This window comes from Leopardus geoffroyi, chromosome A1 (assembly GCF_018350155.1).
Source record: "Leopardus geoffroyi isolate Oge1 chromosome A1, O.geoffroyi_Oge1_pat1.0, whole genome shotgun sequence".
In the NCBI taxonomy this organism is placed as follows: domain Eukaryota; kingdom Metazoa; phylum Chordata; class Mammalia; order Carnivora; family Felidae; genus Leopardus; species Leopardus geoffroyi.
The window spans coordinates 210,852,025-210,869,063 of NC_059326.1; the positions used below are offsets into that span (position 1 = coordinate 210,852,025).

The 17,039-nt window shown below is 41.5% G+C and overlaps 1 protein-coding gene across 1 annotated transcript in view; it reads right to left on the reverse strand.

Moving 5' to 3' along the window:
• Positions 1–290: 290 nt before the first annotated feature.
• LOC123577944 (sperm flagellar protein 2-like) overlaps positions 291–17,039 on the reverse strand; it is a 185,364-nt gene continuing 168,615 nt past the window's right edge. The window contains exons 34-37 of the mRNA XM_045440407.1: positions 13,164–13,343; positions 6,991–7,230; positions 6,670–6,792; positions 291–442 (exon numbers count right to left, since the gene is read on the reverse strand). Of these exons, the coding sequence (XP_045296363.1) occupies positions 353–442; positions 6,670–6,792; positions 6,991–7,230; positions 13,164–13,343 (633 nt within the window). The 3' untranslated portion in view covers positions 291–352. The remainder of the gene's footprint in view (positions 443–6,669; positions 6,793–6,990; positions 7,231–13,163; positions 13,344–17,039) is intronic.

Sequence of the window (17,039 nt, forward strand, 5' to 3'; positions counted from 1 at the left end):
TCCCTGATGTGGAGATTCAGGGGAATTTCCACTATATTTGCCTAATGTACATACTTCTTACGGCGATTTTTCATGACTTATGTGTGTGTTTATTTTTGAACACATTGTTCTGGTGCCTTCTATTTTCAGAATCACGTCAAAATGCATTCCTTCTTACTTTGTATTTTTGCTCTGTACTTAAGGTTTATTATAGAATATTCTCCCAGTTAAGGAAGGCCCCCTTTTCATTGCCCCTAATAACCAGGTCTAAGTCATTTCTATACTTACAATGACAACATATATGACAAACACCATGTTTACATTTTATGTTTGGAAGATTCATTGCCAAGTAATAAAAATCACACTCTTGTTTTCATTTCTTTTCCTCTGTAAGTCTCGAAGGAGATCTCTCTCCATCACTTCCTTGTACATGCTCACTCCTTTGGAGAATTATTTTAATATCCTAAGGGAAGAGATTAAAAGAGAAGTAAGAGACATTAATAAGTGACTTAGGATTAAAGATCATGTAATATATGGCAGTGCTTAAACAGTAAGTTGTTTTTATTTCGATATTTTTCTTTAAGAAAATGGTTCTCTATTTAGTTTAAATCTCACCCTGCAACTTGCTGGTTGTACCCTTGGAAAGATATCAAACATCTTGGAGCCTCTGTTTCCTAATCTAATAATGACTGGAATTGTCATATTAGATTAAGTAACATTTATAAAAAGTAATTTACACAGTTTGGCACCTAATGAACAAGCCTAAGTGTTACTTCCTTATTCATGAAAAAAAACATATTCATTTACTGTTAATGAAAAATTCTAATGCCAGATCAACATATCTACAGATTTACAGAATTTTAGACGAGTGGATTATTTTGAGGGGAGACTTTTACATTTCTCCGTGTTTTTTTCTAATATTAGGAATAAATCGATCTGTTTTTTGTCCATTTAAAATAGCAGTGTCTTACATTTTAGATCACAGTCATTGAAAAAAATAAATGTAAAATACTATCAAAATGTAGAAGGGATACAAACACGTGTGAAAAATGTAGAGTTATATTTATGCAGTTTCTTTTCTTTCCCTCACAGATTTAGGGAAATGTTCTAAGAATGTAACTTTCTTTTCTCCAGAGCTGAGTTCCAAAGGTTTCAATTTGACTGAGGTCATTTTACTCAAGAAGACAGGAGTTAGTTCACTATCTGAGCTGACCCCTGCTGAGTGACACACATACTGCTTATTTTCAGTCACTGCCAGGAATCATAGTGAATCATTTTATGGTGAGACCTTGTTTTTTGAAAATGCAGATTTCCTACAGACAGAGGTCAATCTCAAGTGAAGTGAAAAAGAATAGCCGCTCCCCATTGTTAATACTACATGTTCTTTGACTAGAGAGTATTTACACTAATACTGACTGCTGACTGTTCACTTGGGGATTAAAGAGTGAGAGCTGCCCTGTGATCACCTGACACTCTGCAGCATGGAGAACATCATCAGCTTCAGATGTTTAAATCAGCCCTGGCTAAGTTTGCAGTTGAAGTCAGAGGCCATAATTTTCACTAGCAGTTAATGGAGGAAAGCTGAGAGAGTTTGGAAATGTTTGACTTGGATGCTTTGAAAACACAATGCACCATAGCAGCCATCATGTTTTGTTACAAATGAGAGGATTGGGGAAAACCTTAAAGTCAGATTCCCTGAAGGCACAGGGGGATGAAAATCCCTTCAAGTCACTTTTAGTAATTTGTATTTTGTCCTCATGTAATTGGGTCCTGACTCATTTGCTTATAAGAATTCCCCTGTGGCATTCAGATTTTAATGCTAAAAGATTTTTTTGTTATCTCCTATTGAATGGAAACCTTAACTTGAAGCATGTATGCTTGATTTGCAGGTTTGCTGAAAAATAATTTACATTGATTCGGTATGTGTTTGTTATAAGAAACTATACTCGTTAGGTCGGTATAGAAAACCAGGTGTTCACTTACATTTGTGGATAATATTGGTCATAGGAAATTCATTGATTTTCCTCACTAACAACTCAGCTACGATATCTGCATTGATCTTGTTACATTTATTTAACCAAAGCATTTTCTTAATAATTTAGGAATATTACTTGAAATTACCTCTTTGTATAAGATCTATGAAAGCAGAAGTTAAATAAATGACTTTAACCGAATAACTATAAGATCCAACACCAAATCTGGAATTTGCACCTAGGTATTGCCCGCATGGGGATTTCTGGGACATGAGTTTGGACCCTCTGTCATCATGGCACTGCAACAAGGAAAGCCTTTTCTTTCTTTCCAAAGAGCAGACACTGAATTCAGGAGATGAAGTGCCAGCTTATTTATGTATCCACATACAATGTCACATGGCTCAGAAATATTTCCTGGGCACCGCAATTACCAACAAACCCTCAATAGTAATAAGAGTAGCAATAATTATAATGTTTAACATTTATTTTTGGGCGCATCCTATCTGCCAAGCCCTAAGCTAAGCACTTTATATGTACTAAGTCATTAAATGCATACAAGAACCTGATGAGGTATGTATGGTAACCTATTTTACAGATGGGGAAACTAAGGCACCGTGAGGTCACTTGGCCAAGGTCACCCAGTGCATAGGTGTGAACCCAATCAGTGTGGCTCTTGGGCCGCTCTCTCAACCACAAAGCCAGGATGCCTCCCAATAGGAGCAAGAATTAAACACGCCAAAATGACTATGAATACTCAGTTTTTTCAAATATATATTTCAAAATGCTGCTGCTCCCAAACACAAACCTTGTAAATAGAGCTATCAGGCAACAACCTTCACTTCCCACTGTTTATAACAGCAAACAACATTTTAACCTGAAAAACCACATTCTAGCTTTTGCTCTACTTATCTTGAAAGATCTTCAAATAACATCACTGTGGTTAAAGTTCATTTTAAAATGTGATCTATTTACTTCTACATGGATATCTGGAGCAGAAATGGTGACAGGATGGGTTTGGTAGAAACTGAATCTTCAGAGATTTGTTTTTTCTTTTCCTTCATTTCTCTTCTTTCTTTTCTTTTTTTGCACAATGAAAATGAGAATGGAACATCTTACTGGAAAGAGAAGCTCTTTCGTTCTAGAATATCAGAGTTTAGGCTTTTAGGGCACAGGCTCAAGTCTCTAATTCACAGTCATATGAATGAGTCCCAATTATGCAGTCCTCTGTCCTCTCATGGCTTTAAGGTGGAGGGCCAGGAAGGAGAGGGTGGGGGCGAGGAGACAGGGAGCTGAAGAAGCTGACTCTGCAGAAGCACTCTGGCCATGAAGGAAAGCACAGACAGACTGACTGGTGACAGACAGGCTTACTCTCTTTCTGCTGTTGGAGCACCAGGTGATAATGGTCCGGGGAAACTGACTCACAGAAGGTCAGATGTCCTGTGCTGGTAGGCTCTAGGTCAGAGAGGTGCTGCAAGCCAGGGAAATTTGGGGAATGTGCAAAGATGGCGTTGGTAGTCAGTATGTCCAAGCACTCCTGGGATAGAGCGGGCAGTGGCCCAGAATCCTGCCATGCTGGAGATAGTCCTGTGTAGAGAGACCGCACTGTCTACAACATCACTAGCGAGGTGTACAGCAAGTTGATCAAACTCCTTCCAAAAAGAGAGAAATATGTACATTAAAAACAGCCCCGTGGACTCCTGCTATCCCTAGGAGCCAGGACACCTTTTCAAGGGGCTGACTCTCAAAGGCAGTCATCCACTGGCTGTTTTCTTAGGAAAATGCTGAATAGAATCTTCTCAGCAAGTTAATCATATTTAGTCTGGCCAGAGTCAAGATGTTTCCAAATCGTCTGACTTTGTACAGTTTTCTTCCCTTTAGGGGAGGAAATAATTATGGCATCATTTTATGTTTCTACTGGTTCCTGGTAATACAGGATAAATTCTAATATACATAATTCCAAGGGAGTTTGAAAATGATTTTACTGGTTCAGTCTCGCGGCCCGTGAGTTCGAGCCCCGCGTCAGGCTCTGGGCTGATGGCTCAGAGCCTGGAGCCTGTTTCCGATTCTGTCTCCCTCTCTCTCTGCCCCTCCCCCGTTCATGCTCTGTCTCTCTCTGTCCCAAAAATAAATAAACGTTGAAAAAAAAATTAAAAAAAAAATTATAAAAAAAAAAAAAAGAAAATGATTTTACTGGTTCAAAATGAGAGGGCCATTCCCTAAAACACAGGACAGCCATGTAAGATGAAATGCAGTCAAAGGTGATGTGCCTCTGGAACTTATACAGGATGACATCTACCCAGAAGAAAGCAAAAGGGGGTTGATTCCCACAGCTGGGGACACTCCTCTGTCCTCTCTCCCCTCCTGTCTCCAACCTGTGGTCTAGTTCTGGTGTGCTCTGTCCCCCTCCCTCCCCCCCCAACTAATTCTAGGGTCACACTGACCTACGCCCTCCTCCTCCTACGTGGGGAAGAAGCTAGTCTTCATTAATGAAAATATGAGATAGAAAAAACTGAAAAGGAACATGTAACATATCAGTTTTGATGCAAACAGTAAATGTTTGTGGAATGTATGAGCGCAGCAACTTGGAATAATTGCCAACAATGTTTCCAGATATTTTGGCCTATTTATATAAAGAGACACAACTTTGTTTTAAAAGAGGCCAATTAAATGTTAGAGACACAATGATATGGTTAAGAGACAAAGAAACACTTAGAGATGAAGAAGTTGCTATCACATCACGTCCCTGCTCAGACGCCTACTGGCTCCCCTTCCCCCGTGCAGTCCTGTGTCCACGCCTTTGCACAGACCTTTCCTTTTCCCTACAATGCTGTCCTCTCTCCACCCCAATGGCAGAATCCGTGCAGACCTCCTCTCCTCTCCCTCCGCTTTCAAAAACTCCTGGCCGTCTTTGAAGACTCAGCTTCTAGAACAAAAAACGTCCTATGTGTTGAATTCCTGTAATGTTGTTCTTGGGTGGTTTACCTCATGTCACTCTCTTGCAATTCTTGCGTGTAAAAATTGTCTTACACACACAAGTGGAGTTTGGTTGAGAGCAGCAACTGAGGTTCATACTCATTTTGTGTCCCATGAAGTCTTGGATCGCTAGCCTCGGTGGTCAGTGCTCAGCGGCCAAGAGTAAGTACAGCAGCCACCATTTCAGAAGTCCCTGCCGAGTGTCAGAAACCCCACCATGTGCCTGAGCAATGCCTGAGCTCATTTCATTCTCACCGCAACCGTCTCTGTCGGAATGACTGTTACTCCCATTTAACAGATGAGGGAGCCAGGATGAAGAGAAAGTTCAAGTCAGGTCTCTAGTAAGTAGTCTACCTGAGATTCAGTCCCATGACTTCCTGATCCTTGAGCCTGTGTTCCTAAATGCTATCGTCGTACTGCACTACCAGATGAGTGTCTGCTAGCTTGTTAGAAATCGATTTCAGGGGCGCCTGGGTGGCTCAGTCGGTTAAGCGTCCGACTTCAGCTCAGGTCACGATCTCACAGTCCGTGAGTTCAAGCCCCGCGTCAGGCTCTGGGCTGATGGCTCAGAGCCTGGAGCCTGTTTCCGATTCTGTGTCTCCCTCTCTCTCTGCCCCTCCCCCATTCATGCTCTGTCTCTCTCTGTCTCAAAAATAAATAAACGTCAAAAAAAAAAATTAAAAAAAAAAAAAAGAAATTGATTTCAGTTATTACCAACAGAGGAGATACAATTTATAAGCAAAAAGATCAGCAATCTAAAACAAACAAATTTAGGTCTGAAGATATTCACGTCTGAATGGTCTCATTTCTGGGCATAGAAGGTTATCACTGGCAAGTCAGGAGAAATGTGTCTTAGAATCACCTTCATTTTATCGAAGTGAAAGTGCTTTTATCTTAAACTCAGCACACCCTTAATTGTCCAAGAAACAACTAGCAGGAGCCAAATAAAGAGACTTCATACGGTTGAACCGGTACGTGAGGAGGCTGCACACCTGCCCACAGTGATTGGGGCGTGTCTCTGCCTGCCTTGTCCCTTGTCATTGAAGACCTGGCATTGCCAGGGTGGACACACATTCAGCACATGCGGTAGAGACTCGCTGGGTCACTGTGATCTCTGAACTGCAGCCCTCCCTTTCTTCCTTCTCTCCTTCTGTGGCGGCCTAGTCTCTATGGGTTTTGTCCCCAGTTTCTCCATCTTGCACAGTGTTTCCCTGGTGGAACTGATATCCAGTCTCCTGTGTGTGCTCACACTATATGCGCTACATAGACAATGGGTACCATGATTAGAGAGAACAACTACGTCAGCACTTGTTTGGGGATCATGGTCTCCTTAGTTCTTTTTGGGAAGGGGGGATTCTATTCTCCATACTCTTCAGTCACAGGCTAGTTATTAGCCGGCTGGAACGATCTGGAACACTAATACTGCCTCTCATCCAGCTTTCGTCTCATTCACTCCAGCCTTCTGTCATAGATCCAAGATAGTCCCCTTCCTAATGAGGCAGCTCCATAATGTTAACAGTGTCATTCATAGTGCAGATAGCTACCTCTACTGTTCCTGGCCTTGCTGCCCGCTGGGTATCACAGGCTGGCTTCTCTAACCTGATGCTTTTACCAGCTTAGCTTCTCTGACCCTGGTTTGGCCAGCACCAGCTTCTCCCCTGTCTCTGTAGTCCGCACTGGAAACGTCCCACCATGCCCTGATCCTGAGCTTGATTGAATTAGGACACCTTGGGGTAATACTCACAGGGATTTTATAGTCTGAATAACTTGAAATCAGGTCTTGAATAAAAGGATGCTTCAAAAGAACAGCAACTCTGACTGGTTCCAGATTCTTGGCACCTAGGTCTTGAAATACTTTTATGAAGTTCTTTAAAGAAGAAGAAAAAAAAGTGAAGTTAACTTCACAATCCTGCAGATGTTAAAAACTTGTTTTACTTAATAAAGGAATTTGCCATAATTTCTATACAATGATACATTTGAGAGCAATTCCATGAAACTACGCTAAGACTTGAGGGTGAGTTTTCTTATGTACAAGTTACCCCTTTTCTGAAGGAGTCTAACCAACCTCTGAGTCAGCGTTCTCTATCTGTAGGTGGCTGGCAAATCTGTTAGCGTCCTGCACTTCTTTTCCCCCTCGGAACACTTTGAGTAGTCTTTCCAAAGAAATCTTTTCAGTGTTTGTGTTCTCAGGGATATCTTCTTCCTTTTCCTCCTTTTCTTCTCTTAATTCCCTTTCCTCACTCGTGAAGTTTCCCTCATGTTCAGGATATTCCTCAATTGGACTCATATCAGTAAAAGAGGAGGTCTGCACGATTTAATGAAGACAATATGAAGTCAGACTGAAGAGTTTCCAGTAATGGAGACATTTAAATTTTTTTTTTTTTTCAACGTTTATTTATTTTTGGGACAGAGAGAGACAGAGCATGAACGGGGGAGGGGCAGAGAGAGAGGGAGACACAGAATCGGAAACAGGCTCCAGGCTCCGAGCCATCAGCCCAGAGCCCGACGCGGGGCTCGAACTCACAGACGGCGAGATCGTGACCTGGCTGAAGTCGGACGCTTAACTGACTGCGCCACCCAGGCGCCCCTAATGGAGACATTTAAACACACCAATGTTGTCACACACTTTTCACGCAATGAAGCGATGGTGCCTCCCACAACCTAGCCAAACAAAGTACCGATGAGAGCGTACTAACTGCACTGGAGATCACATCGAGATTCTAGACCAATTCTGCCTGTGGATACAGACACCTCAGTGTGGGGTGTGTCTTACCTCCATAGATGCTTCAGCTCACTGCACTGCCAGGCACTTCGGATTCCTCTGTAAGTGGACACTGGAGTGAATTAGTGTGCCTGATGTCTGGCTTCTGCACATGAATATAGATTTTTAAAGGATTTGCTTTGGAAACTGACTGTAGCCGAGAGGTTATGGCAAGTTAATTTCTCAAGCTTGATAGATTCTAAGAGCTTCAGAAACATTTGTTTGCATACCAGAGGTTAAATCCAACTAAACATTCAGATGGCAAAATAGAAAACAAATTGAACATAGAAAGTCAGGTGGGATTTTTACGGCTGCTCATTGAAACACGGCCAAGAGCCATGAAGTCGGTCGGCCTCATGAGTATGGTAAAGAGTACAGTATTTCTGAAGTAATTTCTTGTGTTTCAAAAACCTGAAAAACATTCCTGCCTGTTGACCTTGTAATTATAGATCTAGGAATTGATTCTAAAAAAAACATTCATTTGCACAAAGACTTCTATATATGGATGTTTGTTCAGTGTTACAGCAAACACAGAAAATCTGCAATTCCAAAATCAGAGAGTGGTGACATAAATTATAGTATACTTCTGTGATGGAATACTATACTGCCATAAAAACTGTGGTTTAGAAGAGTACCTAATGACTTGAGAAAACACTCATAGAGGTAAATGAAAAAAAAATCCATAAAATGATAAATACACTAGGATCCTCATTTTCTTATATATCTATGCTTATTAGTGAAAAAAAGAAAGGGGCACCTGGGTGGCTCAGTTGGTTAAGCATCCGACTTTGGCTCAGGTCATGATCTTGTGGTTCACAAGTTTGAGTCCTGCATCAGGCTCTGTGCTAATATCTCAGAGCCTGGAGTCTGCTTCAGATTCCGTGTCTCCCTCTCTCTGCCCCTCCCCTGCTCACACTCTGTCTGTCTCTATCTCTCTCTCAAAAATAAATAAAAACATATACAAATTAAAAAAAAAAAAAGAAAAGAAAAGGGAAAAGAAAGATACAGTAAAGAGTTAACAAATGTTTACCTCTGGTTAGGGAATGGATGATATTTTTTTCACTCATTGTTGTACTTTCCACATACTCTACATATTTGTATTTATTGTATTCACTGTAATAAACGCATATATGTGTGTGAGTTTTTCATGATAAGATTGTTGATATTTGATGATTTGCCACAGAAAAATGGGTGTTTTTGGAATGTTGACTGATTAGATGCCATAACACACCTGAATACCGACTCTCCTTTATCCCAAGAAAGGAAAAATGATAAACTTAGGCTTAAAATAAAAGGAGGGTTTCAATGTTTATAAATATTCAGTTCAGTATAAGCATTAAGTGCAAGTTAATTAGTCACGAAAGTTCTTTCCAAATAGGTATGAAAGCCCTATATATAAAATATTATGATACAGCAGGAAATGAAGCCTGTGATAGTGGTAAGTCCCTTTAGGAGATTTGTAGGGGCTGTGAACAGTGTAATGAAGACAGGTTTCATTTGTTCTAGCTCTGTGTGGGTTGGGTTTCTATATCCTTTGGTAAACTGGGAATTTAATCTAATCTAAGACAGAGAGAGAATGCATTATCAGGTGAAGATTTTGGCATTAAGTATAGATCTATCTTTCTATCTACCTACCTACCTATTACCCATCTATCTACCTATTCAAACTCTTCTCTATTTTAAACAACTGAAATATTACATTGCAGAAATGTGAAACTGGCCTTTTTGTGCCCACCTAAGACGCTTGGAGATCATCACACAGGTAGTGTAGGATGAATGGATTTCTATTTAGACTGCAATATAAATGTTACAAGGACACAATAAATACAAAGCCTGTGGGTGAATAAATAATTAGTCAGATTAGATGAGCAGGTGATACCTAAATAAAAGAGAGAAAGAGCCTTGTCTCTCTGCCCTATTTTCATAGTTAGAGACAGACTAACTATTCAGAGGCCTGATATAATCATCATGGGATAAATGAATTGTTGCCTTTTGGTAACAGCCCCCAGAACAGTGCCTGGCCATGAATTTCCTTCATTCAATCAGTTCAGTCCCACAACTCAGAGGCAGAACAGAAGGTCAGTCCTTGGGACTAATATGGGTAAAGTGTCAAAAGAGTAAGATGGAATTAAAATTTAGATGTTTTGAACCCCAGCACTTCAAATGCTCTCCCAAGATGCTTTAACAAGATTTTTAAAATGTGGGATTTTCAAACTCACAATTTACTGAATTCCAACATCACAACCCCATACCACATAGGCCAGAATGAACCATTTTTCCAAATGTCAACTTATTTAAAGCTTCACTAGGACCAGCACATACTCATGAATGCTTTGCTCTTGGGATTCTTTTAAGTTACCCAAGAAACTATGGATTTGAACAGAAAGTCTGTGCCACATTGAATAAAACAGCATGAGTCACTGAAATAGAGTAAGGAAGAATAAAATATTGTGGATGTTTCCAGTCATTCATGTGGAAAGCAAAAGCAGAGATCTGATTTAATGTCTTGGGAGTGAATATGGATCTGTTGGAGGTGTTATTTCTGAGTAAACTCATTATGGCTTCCTGGGATGAGGTTGCCCAGGAAACAAACACAGCTGGAAAGGGCACAGAAACAGAGTGGCATATTTGGAGGCAGGATGCTAAGAACAAGAGGTGAGCAAGAATGAGGGGGGTGGGCGGATTCTGTATTTCAAAAGCTCAAGCACCTTGGGTTCACCCGAAGCCAGGAACAGGCCTGTGTGTGGTATGTCACAGGCACACTCTCTGCCTCCTGCCCCTCAGGCCTGTTCCATCCCTGTGGTGTTGTGGAGCAGTTCCTGTGCAGTGTGCTTGGACTTTAGAAGGGCTTTGAGGAGAAGCACTCCAGGGGCATTGCTTCTTGGTGGGGCATTAGCTTCCCTGAATGAGTGGTTTAGGGACAGAGGGGATGCAGAGCCCTCTTGTGCTAGCTGGCCTGGCTGCTACTCACCCAGACAGCTGTATGTTGCTATAGGAACAATTCTAGCACAGGCTTCCTTTTTCCTGGACTTTCTAGCTCATTGCAGCCTCCTGGATTCACTATTGCCTCTGATGGGAATGCCTGCTCTCCTCCTCTCTACCTTAGAAATAGAATTCCATTCCTCCTCGCTCTCTCCTCTTCCCATCTTTCCCTCCATGTTTATAAACATTAATTGAACATTTGCTATGTGGCAACTACTGTGGTGAACATGAAGGTGGGTAACAGGTTGTCCCCAATTCAAGGTAGAAATAACTTATTAGAAGCATTCAATAGACAAACAGCTGCCTGAATTACTGCTCTTCTTACTTCCCTCCTTTGTTCCCCTACAGTATGCTCTAACACATATTATTATTTTCCTGTAGCATTTATTATCATATGATGTAGTCTATATGTTACTTACTTTATTCCTCACACCAAGGGTGGTTCCCAGTACACAGAGAAGCAGGGAAAATATTTGTTGAATAAATGCATGTATGCATGAAGTGGTGCCCAGCCCTACCAGAGAGGATCTGAATCTAAGGGGGCCCCGTTGAGAGCTCTCAGTGTTGCTCTTGAGTATCAGGGGAAACTTCGTGAATCATCTGGTAGTTGAAATGGGCCCTGGATACTGGGGAGGCCTTGAGCCCTTCAGAATGAGATGAAGGGGACACCAGGTGGAGGCAATAGCAAAAACAATGATAGGGAGGTGGGAAAAAGGAAAAGACAAACACCTCTTCTGATCAGTGAGACCCTATGTTAATCTGTCCTTTTCGCTGTGTTCCTTCCATGTCTGGCACATTGTTCACCCATTGTTTTCTGCATGGATGGGGGCAATTAGATGGAGTCTCTTTAGGGGAGCAAATCAGCCTTCTTCTGTATCCCTTGCAGACCACAGGGCTATTTACAAAGTGAATTACATAATTAACTAACCCACTCAATGAAATCTTTACTGAGCTCTGTGCCAGTAATTCGGGTTCAGGGTTGTGACAGGTTCAGAACAAGACAGATGGCACCTCCCTGCCCCCTGGGTGCTTACAGTCTAGCAAAGAACTGACCTGAAGAAGTGACTGTGAGGAGGATCGTGAAGGCAGAAACATAGAACTCTATGGAAACATATGGCAGGGGCTGCCTGACATCACCTGAGGTCAGGGGAAGTCTCCTGGAGGACAGACATGTGACTAAGATCTCCTGGCAGGCCGCGATCCATGCCAGAGTTAGCTTAGGGAGGCCCAATCTATGGGGGGAGGGTACAGAAGCATCCCTGGGGAAGCGGCAAATGCAGTCCCAACAAAGGCAGTCCATATCTGACTCCTTATTTACTTGGGAAAACTGAAACTGGCCTTCTACTATCTAAGAAGACAGAATACTTGAATGAAATAAACACTCATTGCTGCACTTTCTGTCACTGTGCAGGTATTGAAGTAGCATCTACAGCACATCAGGTTGAAGAGCCTTGAGTTGGCAGCTTACTGGGCACCTGTCTGGCCTCACTCTGACCCTGATGGAAGAGGAAGGACATCTCTTGTCCATTTGTCCCAGGTCAAAATTTAGGGTTGAATCTCAGAGAGTCTATTTCTTCCTAGATATGAAAGCTGTCACAGAAACTTCCTTTTTTCTTTCTTTCTTTCTTTCTTTCTTTCTTTCTTTCTTTCTTTCTTTCTTTCTTTCTTTCTTCTTTCTTTTTAAGATAACCCAGCATAGTCTATTTTGACAAACATGTATGAAAGGCAAACAAGTGTGCCTAGGACATCTGAGGAATTTGGACTGGGCAGTACCCCTCTGTCCTTTGTGTCCATAAACGAAGAGAGAAAAAACATTCCATTACAAGGATCACAGCTCTGTCCCCAAAATGTCAGAGGGATACTAAAAAGTCATGCAGAAGAACATCTAATAAGTACATTAGTTTGTACTCTGTTCTGAGGCTTTTCCACCCAAGACAGCCAGGGAATGCCAAGCCTTTAGAAATCTAAAAGGGAATGTGAGGTTTAATTAGCTATTAAGCTTCTTTGTCTTTAGATGTGGGATATACAAAGTACTTGTGGGTTTCAGGAGACTGGGCTTTGGCCTGAAACACTATCAAGTGTCACATGTATGTGGGATGTCTGAGGCCTGGCTTGTTGCATGTAGACTTTCCACACAGTATGACAGATATATTGGGTTGATACCCACTTATTCACTTATCAGGATAAGTACTTCATGTAAAATAAAGGCTGTCCTTTACAGAACAAACTTGGATTCCACTAACAAATTTTGAGCAAATTTTGACTTTACTACAAAGGTTTTTGTTTTTTGTTTTTTGTTTGTTTGTTTGACAGTGGGTCTCTAGTTCTTAAGCCAATTGAGTAAAGCTTTATTGAAGACCTAGTGTGTGTAAAGCACTGTGTTAGGTATCCAGAAAAATACAGAGATGAAAAACAACTTCTGTTGTTAGAAGTTTAAGATTTTCTGGTAGCCCCCTCCAGACCCCATTGCTGGTCCATTTCTGGACCACAATTACCTTTTCTGCAATAAAAGTAGGAGTTTTGGTTGGTTGGAAGACGTGAGTCCCAATGGCCACACTGAGGGCCCTATAGACCCCTTCCACAGCATCTGGATGACAAGCAAAATAAAGCAGCATCTGTGTGTAGTCAAGTTGAGGTGGGTCCTTCTCATAGTCAGCAAATAGCCTAAAGAAAAACTGTCACACAAGAAGAATTCCGATTAAACATAAAAGGTGAAAACTGGTAGTTAATAGATGGACAGGCAATGAAAGATCCTTCCAGGAGCTTTGGAATATAGCCACGTTCTGAGGATTGAATTAGTAAAAGTAACATAGAATGAATAGTATTAACTGAAGAATATGCTAAGTTAAAAAACAGAATAAATAAGGCTCAATATTCTAAAGAAAATTGTATGCTAATTAATGGTATCAACACATTTAGGAAAGAATGTGCTAATAATAATAATAAAAAAAAAATGTGGGGATGACATGTGAAGCAGGAAAAGGGAACCACAGAACAAAGACCCATCCATCTATCTATCCTCATCACCATTCTGACAAACTGGGCCCTGACTACTAAGTATGAAGCTTCTGGTATATCTCCCTACCCTGAGTGGCAAGAGGGGGAAATGATAACCAAAGCCACTGGGACTCTAGCCATTAAAATCTTTCAACTGATCAATCCTGCTCTGAACTTCATACTTAATTTGTTGACAGTAATGTGGACTCTTTCCACTGTGAGTTTACACTGGAGGAGAAAGTGTGCTAACCACTGAATATCAGTTTTTTTGGTAATCTCTCATTCATTCTAGATGACTGAGCTGGAAGCCAGCTCTATATGCAGTGTTTTGTGCATTTGGCAGCAAGAAAAGTTAGTGTGTGGGAACTCAATATCCCCTGAGGCCCCCCAACAAAGAAGCTCAAATCCTGGGACTCACAGGTCACACCCAAGCACCTACATGGGCCTGTTTGTAGAGAAGACTCCTTTCCTCAGTGAGCTCTTCTCATATATGTACATTTAGTGGCCTGGAGAATCTTCTTTTTTTTAATTTAAATTTTGATAAAGTAGATGATTCTTGAATGGTCTAAGGTTTAGACTATGACCTATATGAGGTTTGCACATATGGCAAGCTCCTAGATGATTCTAACACTGATGGTCCTGGCCTAGACTTTGAGAAGCAAGTGCCTAGATCCATTGATACCATGTTATTCTTGGCTACCCACAATACTTACAACTATGGACACACATTTAATTAGACAGTCAGAAGAGTAAGTTTCTGACACTTGACAAATCCAATAAAAATTTAAATAAAAATAACTTTGATAGGAAACTGCATAAAGTCTTTATGTTACAGAGCAGGAAAGAATCTCAGAGGTCAATGGAGTCTGCAAGTTCATTTGTTCAGTCACTTTTATCAAAGTTAACGGAGTGGTACGTCTGCTGTAAGCCAGGCACTAAACTATCCTGAGATGCTTAAAACCACTCTCTGACAGTAGGGGCACCTTTTTCATGATCCAGCTGGTGGGTTCCTTCAGGACTTTGTGTTTTCTTCATGCCCTCTTGCCTCTGAGTTACTCCAGGGATGGCCAGCCGGGCTTAGAGTAGAAGGGAGACTGACACTAACAGAGAGCCATGGCAGGGTCCCTGAGTGCTTATCTTCCATTTCTTTCAAAGGAATTGTTGAACTTCATTATGACTTCCACTGAATTGCACTTATAAATGCTATGCAGGTGCATCATTATCTTCATTAACAAAGCAACCAAATATTATATCTTAAAAAAAGATGTGAAAAAATGAAATAATCTGATATGTAGACTCTTTCTGTAATTACACAGGCTTGATTTTAAGTCATTGGATTGAATATTTATAAAAGGTAAAGCTTGCTGTGTTCCTAAGATCATTTAAAATATTGTAGTAGGCAGAATTCAAAGAAAGTTTCAAAGGTTCCCACTCCTTGGCATATTTATCTTGTATAATCTCTTCTCCTTGAGTGTGGATTGGGTTTGTGAATGTAATGGGAAAGTCACTCCCGTGAGTAGGTAGCCTTATATAGCAAAGGTAAAGAGATTTTGTAGATGTAAATAAGGTCCTTAATCAATTGGTTTTGAGGTAATCAAAATGAAGCCTGATGTTGGGCCTGACCTAATCAGGTAAGCTCTTTGAAAAAGGACCCAGGCCTTAAAGAGAGATTTGAAGCCAGAGAGATGCTCTCCTTCTGGCCATGATGAATCAGACTGTCCAGTTGTGGAGAAGGTCATGTGGCAGGGAACAATAAGCAGCCTCTTGGGCTGAAGGTCTCAGTCCTACAACTGCTTGGATCTGAATCCTACCAAAGACCCATCTCAGAAGCCAGTCTTGGAACCAATCTTGGAGTTGACCTCAGATGACAATGCAATCACAGCTGATATCTTGATTTTTGCCTTATGAGACCCCGAGCAGAGGTCTCTAAGCCATGCCTGGACTTCTGACTCAAGGAAGCTGTGAGCTAATGAATGGGTATTGGCATATACTTATTGAACACCTAAGATGTGCTAGGCATGGACTATTCTAGGTGCTTGAAATATATTCACTAAGAAAGAGATAAAAATGCCTGTTCTTGAAGAGCTTACTTTCTAAAGGGGAAGACAGACAATAAAGAATACATTTTAAAAGTTGGGTAAATTAGATAGCGATTATGGGAACACACAAAAAAGTAGGCCAAGAAAAGAGGAATAAGGAGTAGAAGGTGGGGAGGGGAACAGATTGCACGGTTGAGAAGGTAAAATTTGAACAAAGATTGGAGGGAGTTAGCCAGGGAGCACATCTGGGGTAAGAGCATTATAGGCAGAGGGAACTGCTGAGGCCAGTGTCCTAAGGTGGGAATGCACCTTGCATGGTTACACCATAAGAAGGCAGGTGTAGCTGAAGCAGAATGGGCTGGGGCAGAACAGAAGGAGATGAGGGAGAGAGGAATAAGGGCCAAGGCCAGGCTGGCTTCTTCAGGACTTGGGCTTTTCCTTTGAGTAGAATGCAGAACCATGGGGGGTTTTGAGGAGAGGCTGCCATGATCTGCCTGTAATCTGAACTAAGACAAGGGAGGAACAGGGAGACCCATCATGAGGCTATTGCCATCATCCAGGTGAGGTTGACTGTGGTTTGTTCCAGTGATGGCCATGGGGCTTAGAAGGAGTGGTCTGATCCTTAGTATATGTTGAAGATAGAACTACCAGGGTTTCCTGAGGGACTGGACGTGGTGTTTGAAAAAGGAGAGAAGATTTGGGTATGAGTCCTAGGGTTTTGGCAACTGGAAGATCAGAGTTGCCAGTAACTGAGAGGAAGAGGGCTTTGGGTGAAGATGGGAGTGGTGGGGTGGCAGGGACAGGGGTTCGGGTGGACACAGTGAGCTTGAAATATCTACTAGAATGTTCAAGTGGAGATGTCAAATGGGCAATTGCATGTAGAAGGTCTGCGAGAGAGGTCTGAGGTAGGAATAGGCATTCGGGATTCGTTAATAATCAGGTAGTATTTCAATCCTGGCCTTGACAAATATGACCAGCCCAAAGTAATAGAAGGATTTCACATGAACAGAAGCTGTGGAGAAATTAAAACAATAGCTGTGAATTTGAATATGGAAAAACTCTTTTCTCAAGAAATCTCTAAGGATTTTAAAATCCTGGAATCGTTGCTCTTGGTGTTGAGTGTGTGGGAAGCTGAGAAGCCAGGACATGGCCTGTGGAACCCTGTCAGTCATAATGAAGTGTGCTGTCACTGTCACAGGACAACAATGTGATTGCAACACAGACGTGTCTCAGGGTTCCTTTCTTGGATGCAGTGTGGCCTTTCATCCAGTGCCTAGGACTCTGGGGTCATCCAAGGCCACAGACAGTGCTGATGGCCTATCTGCAGGAGCCCTG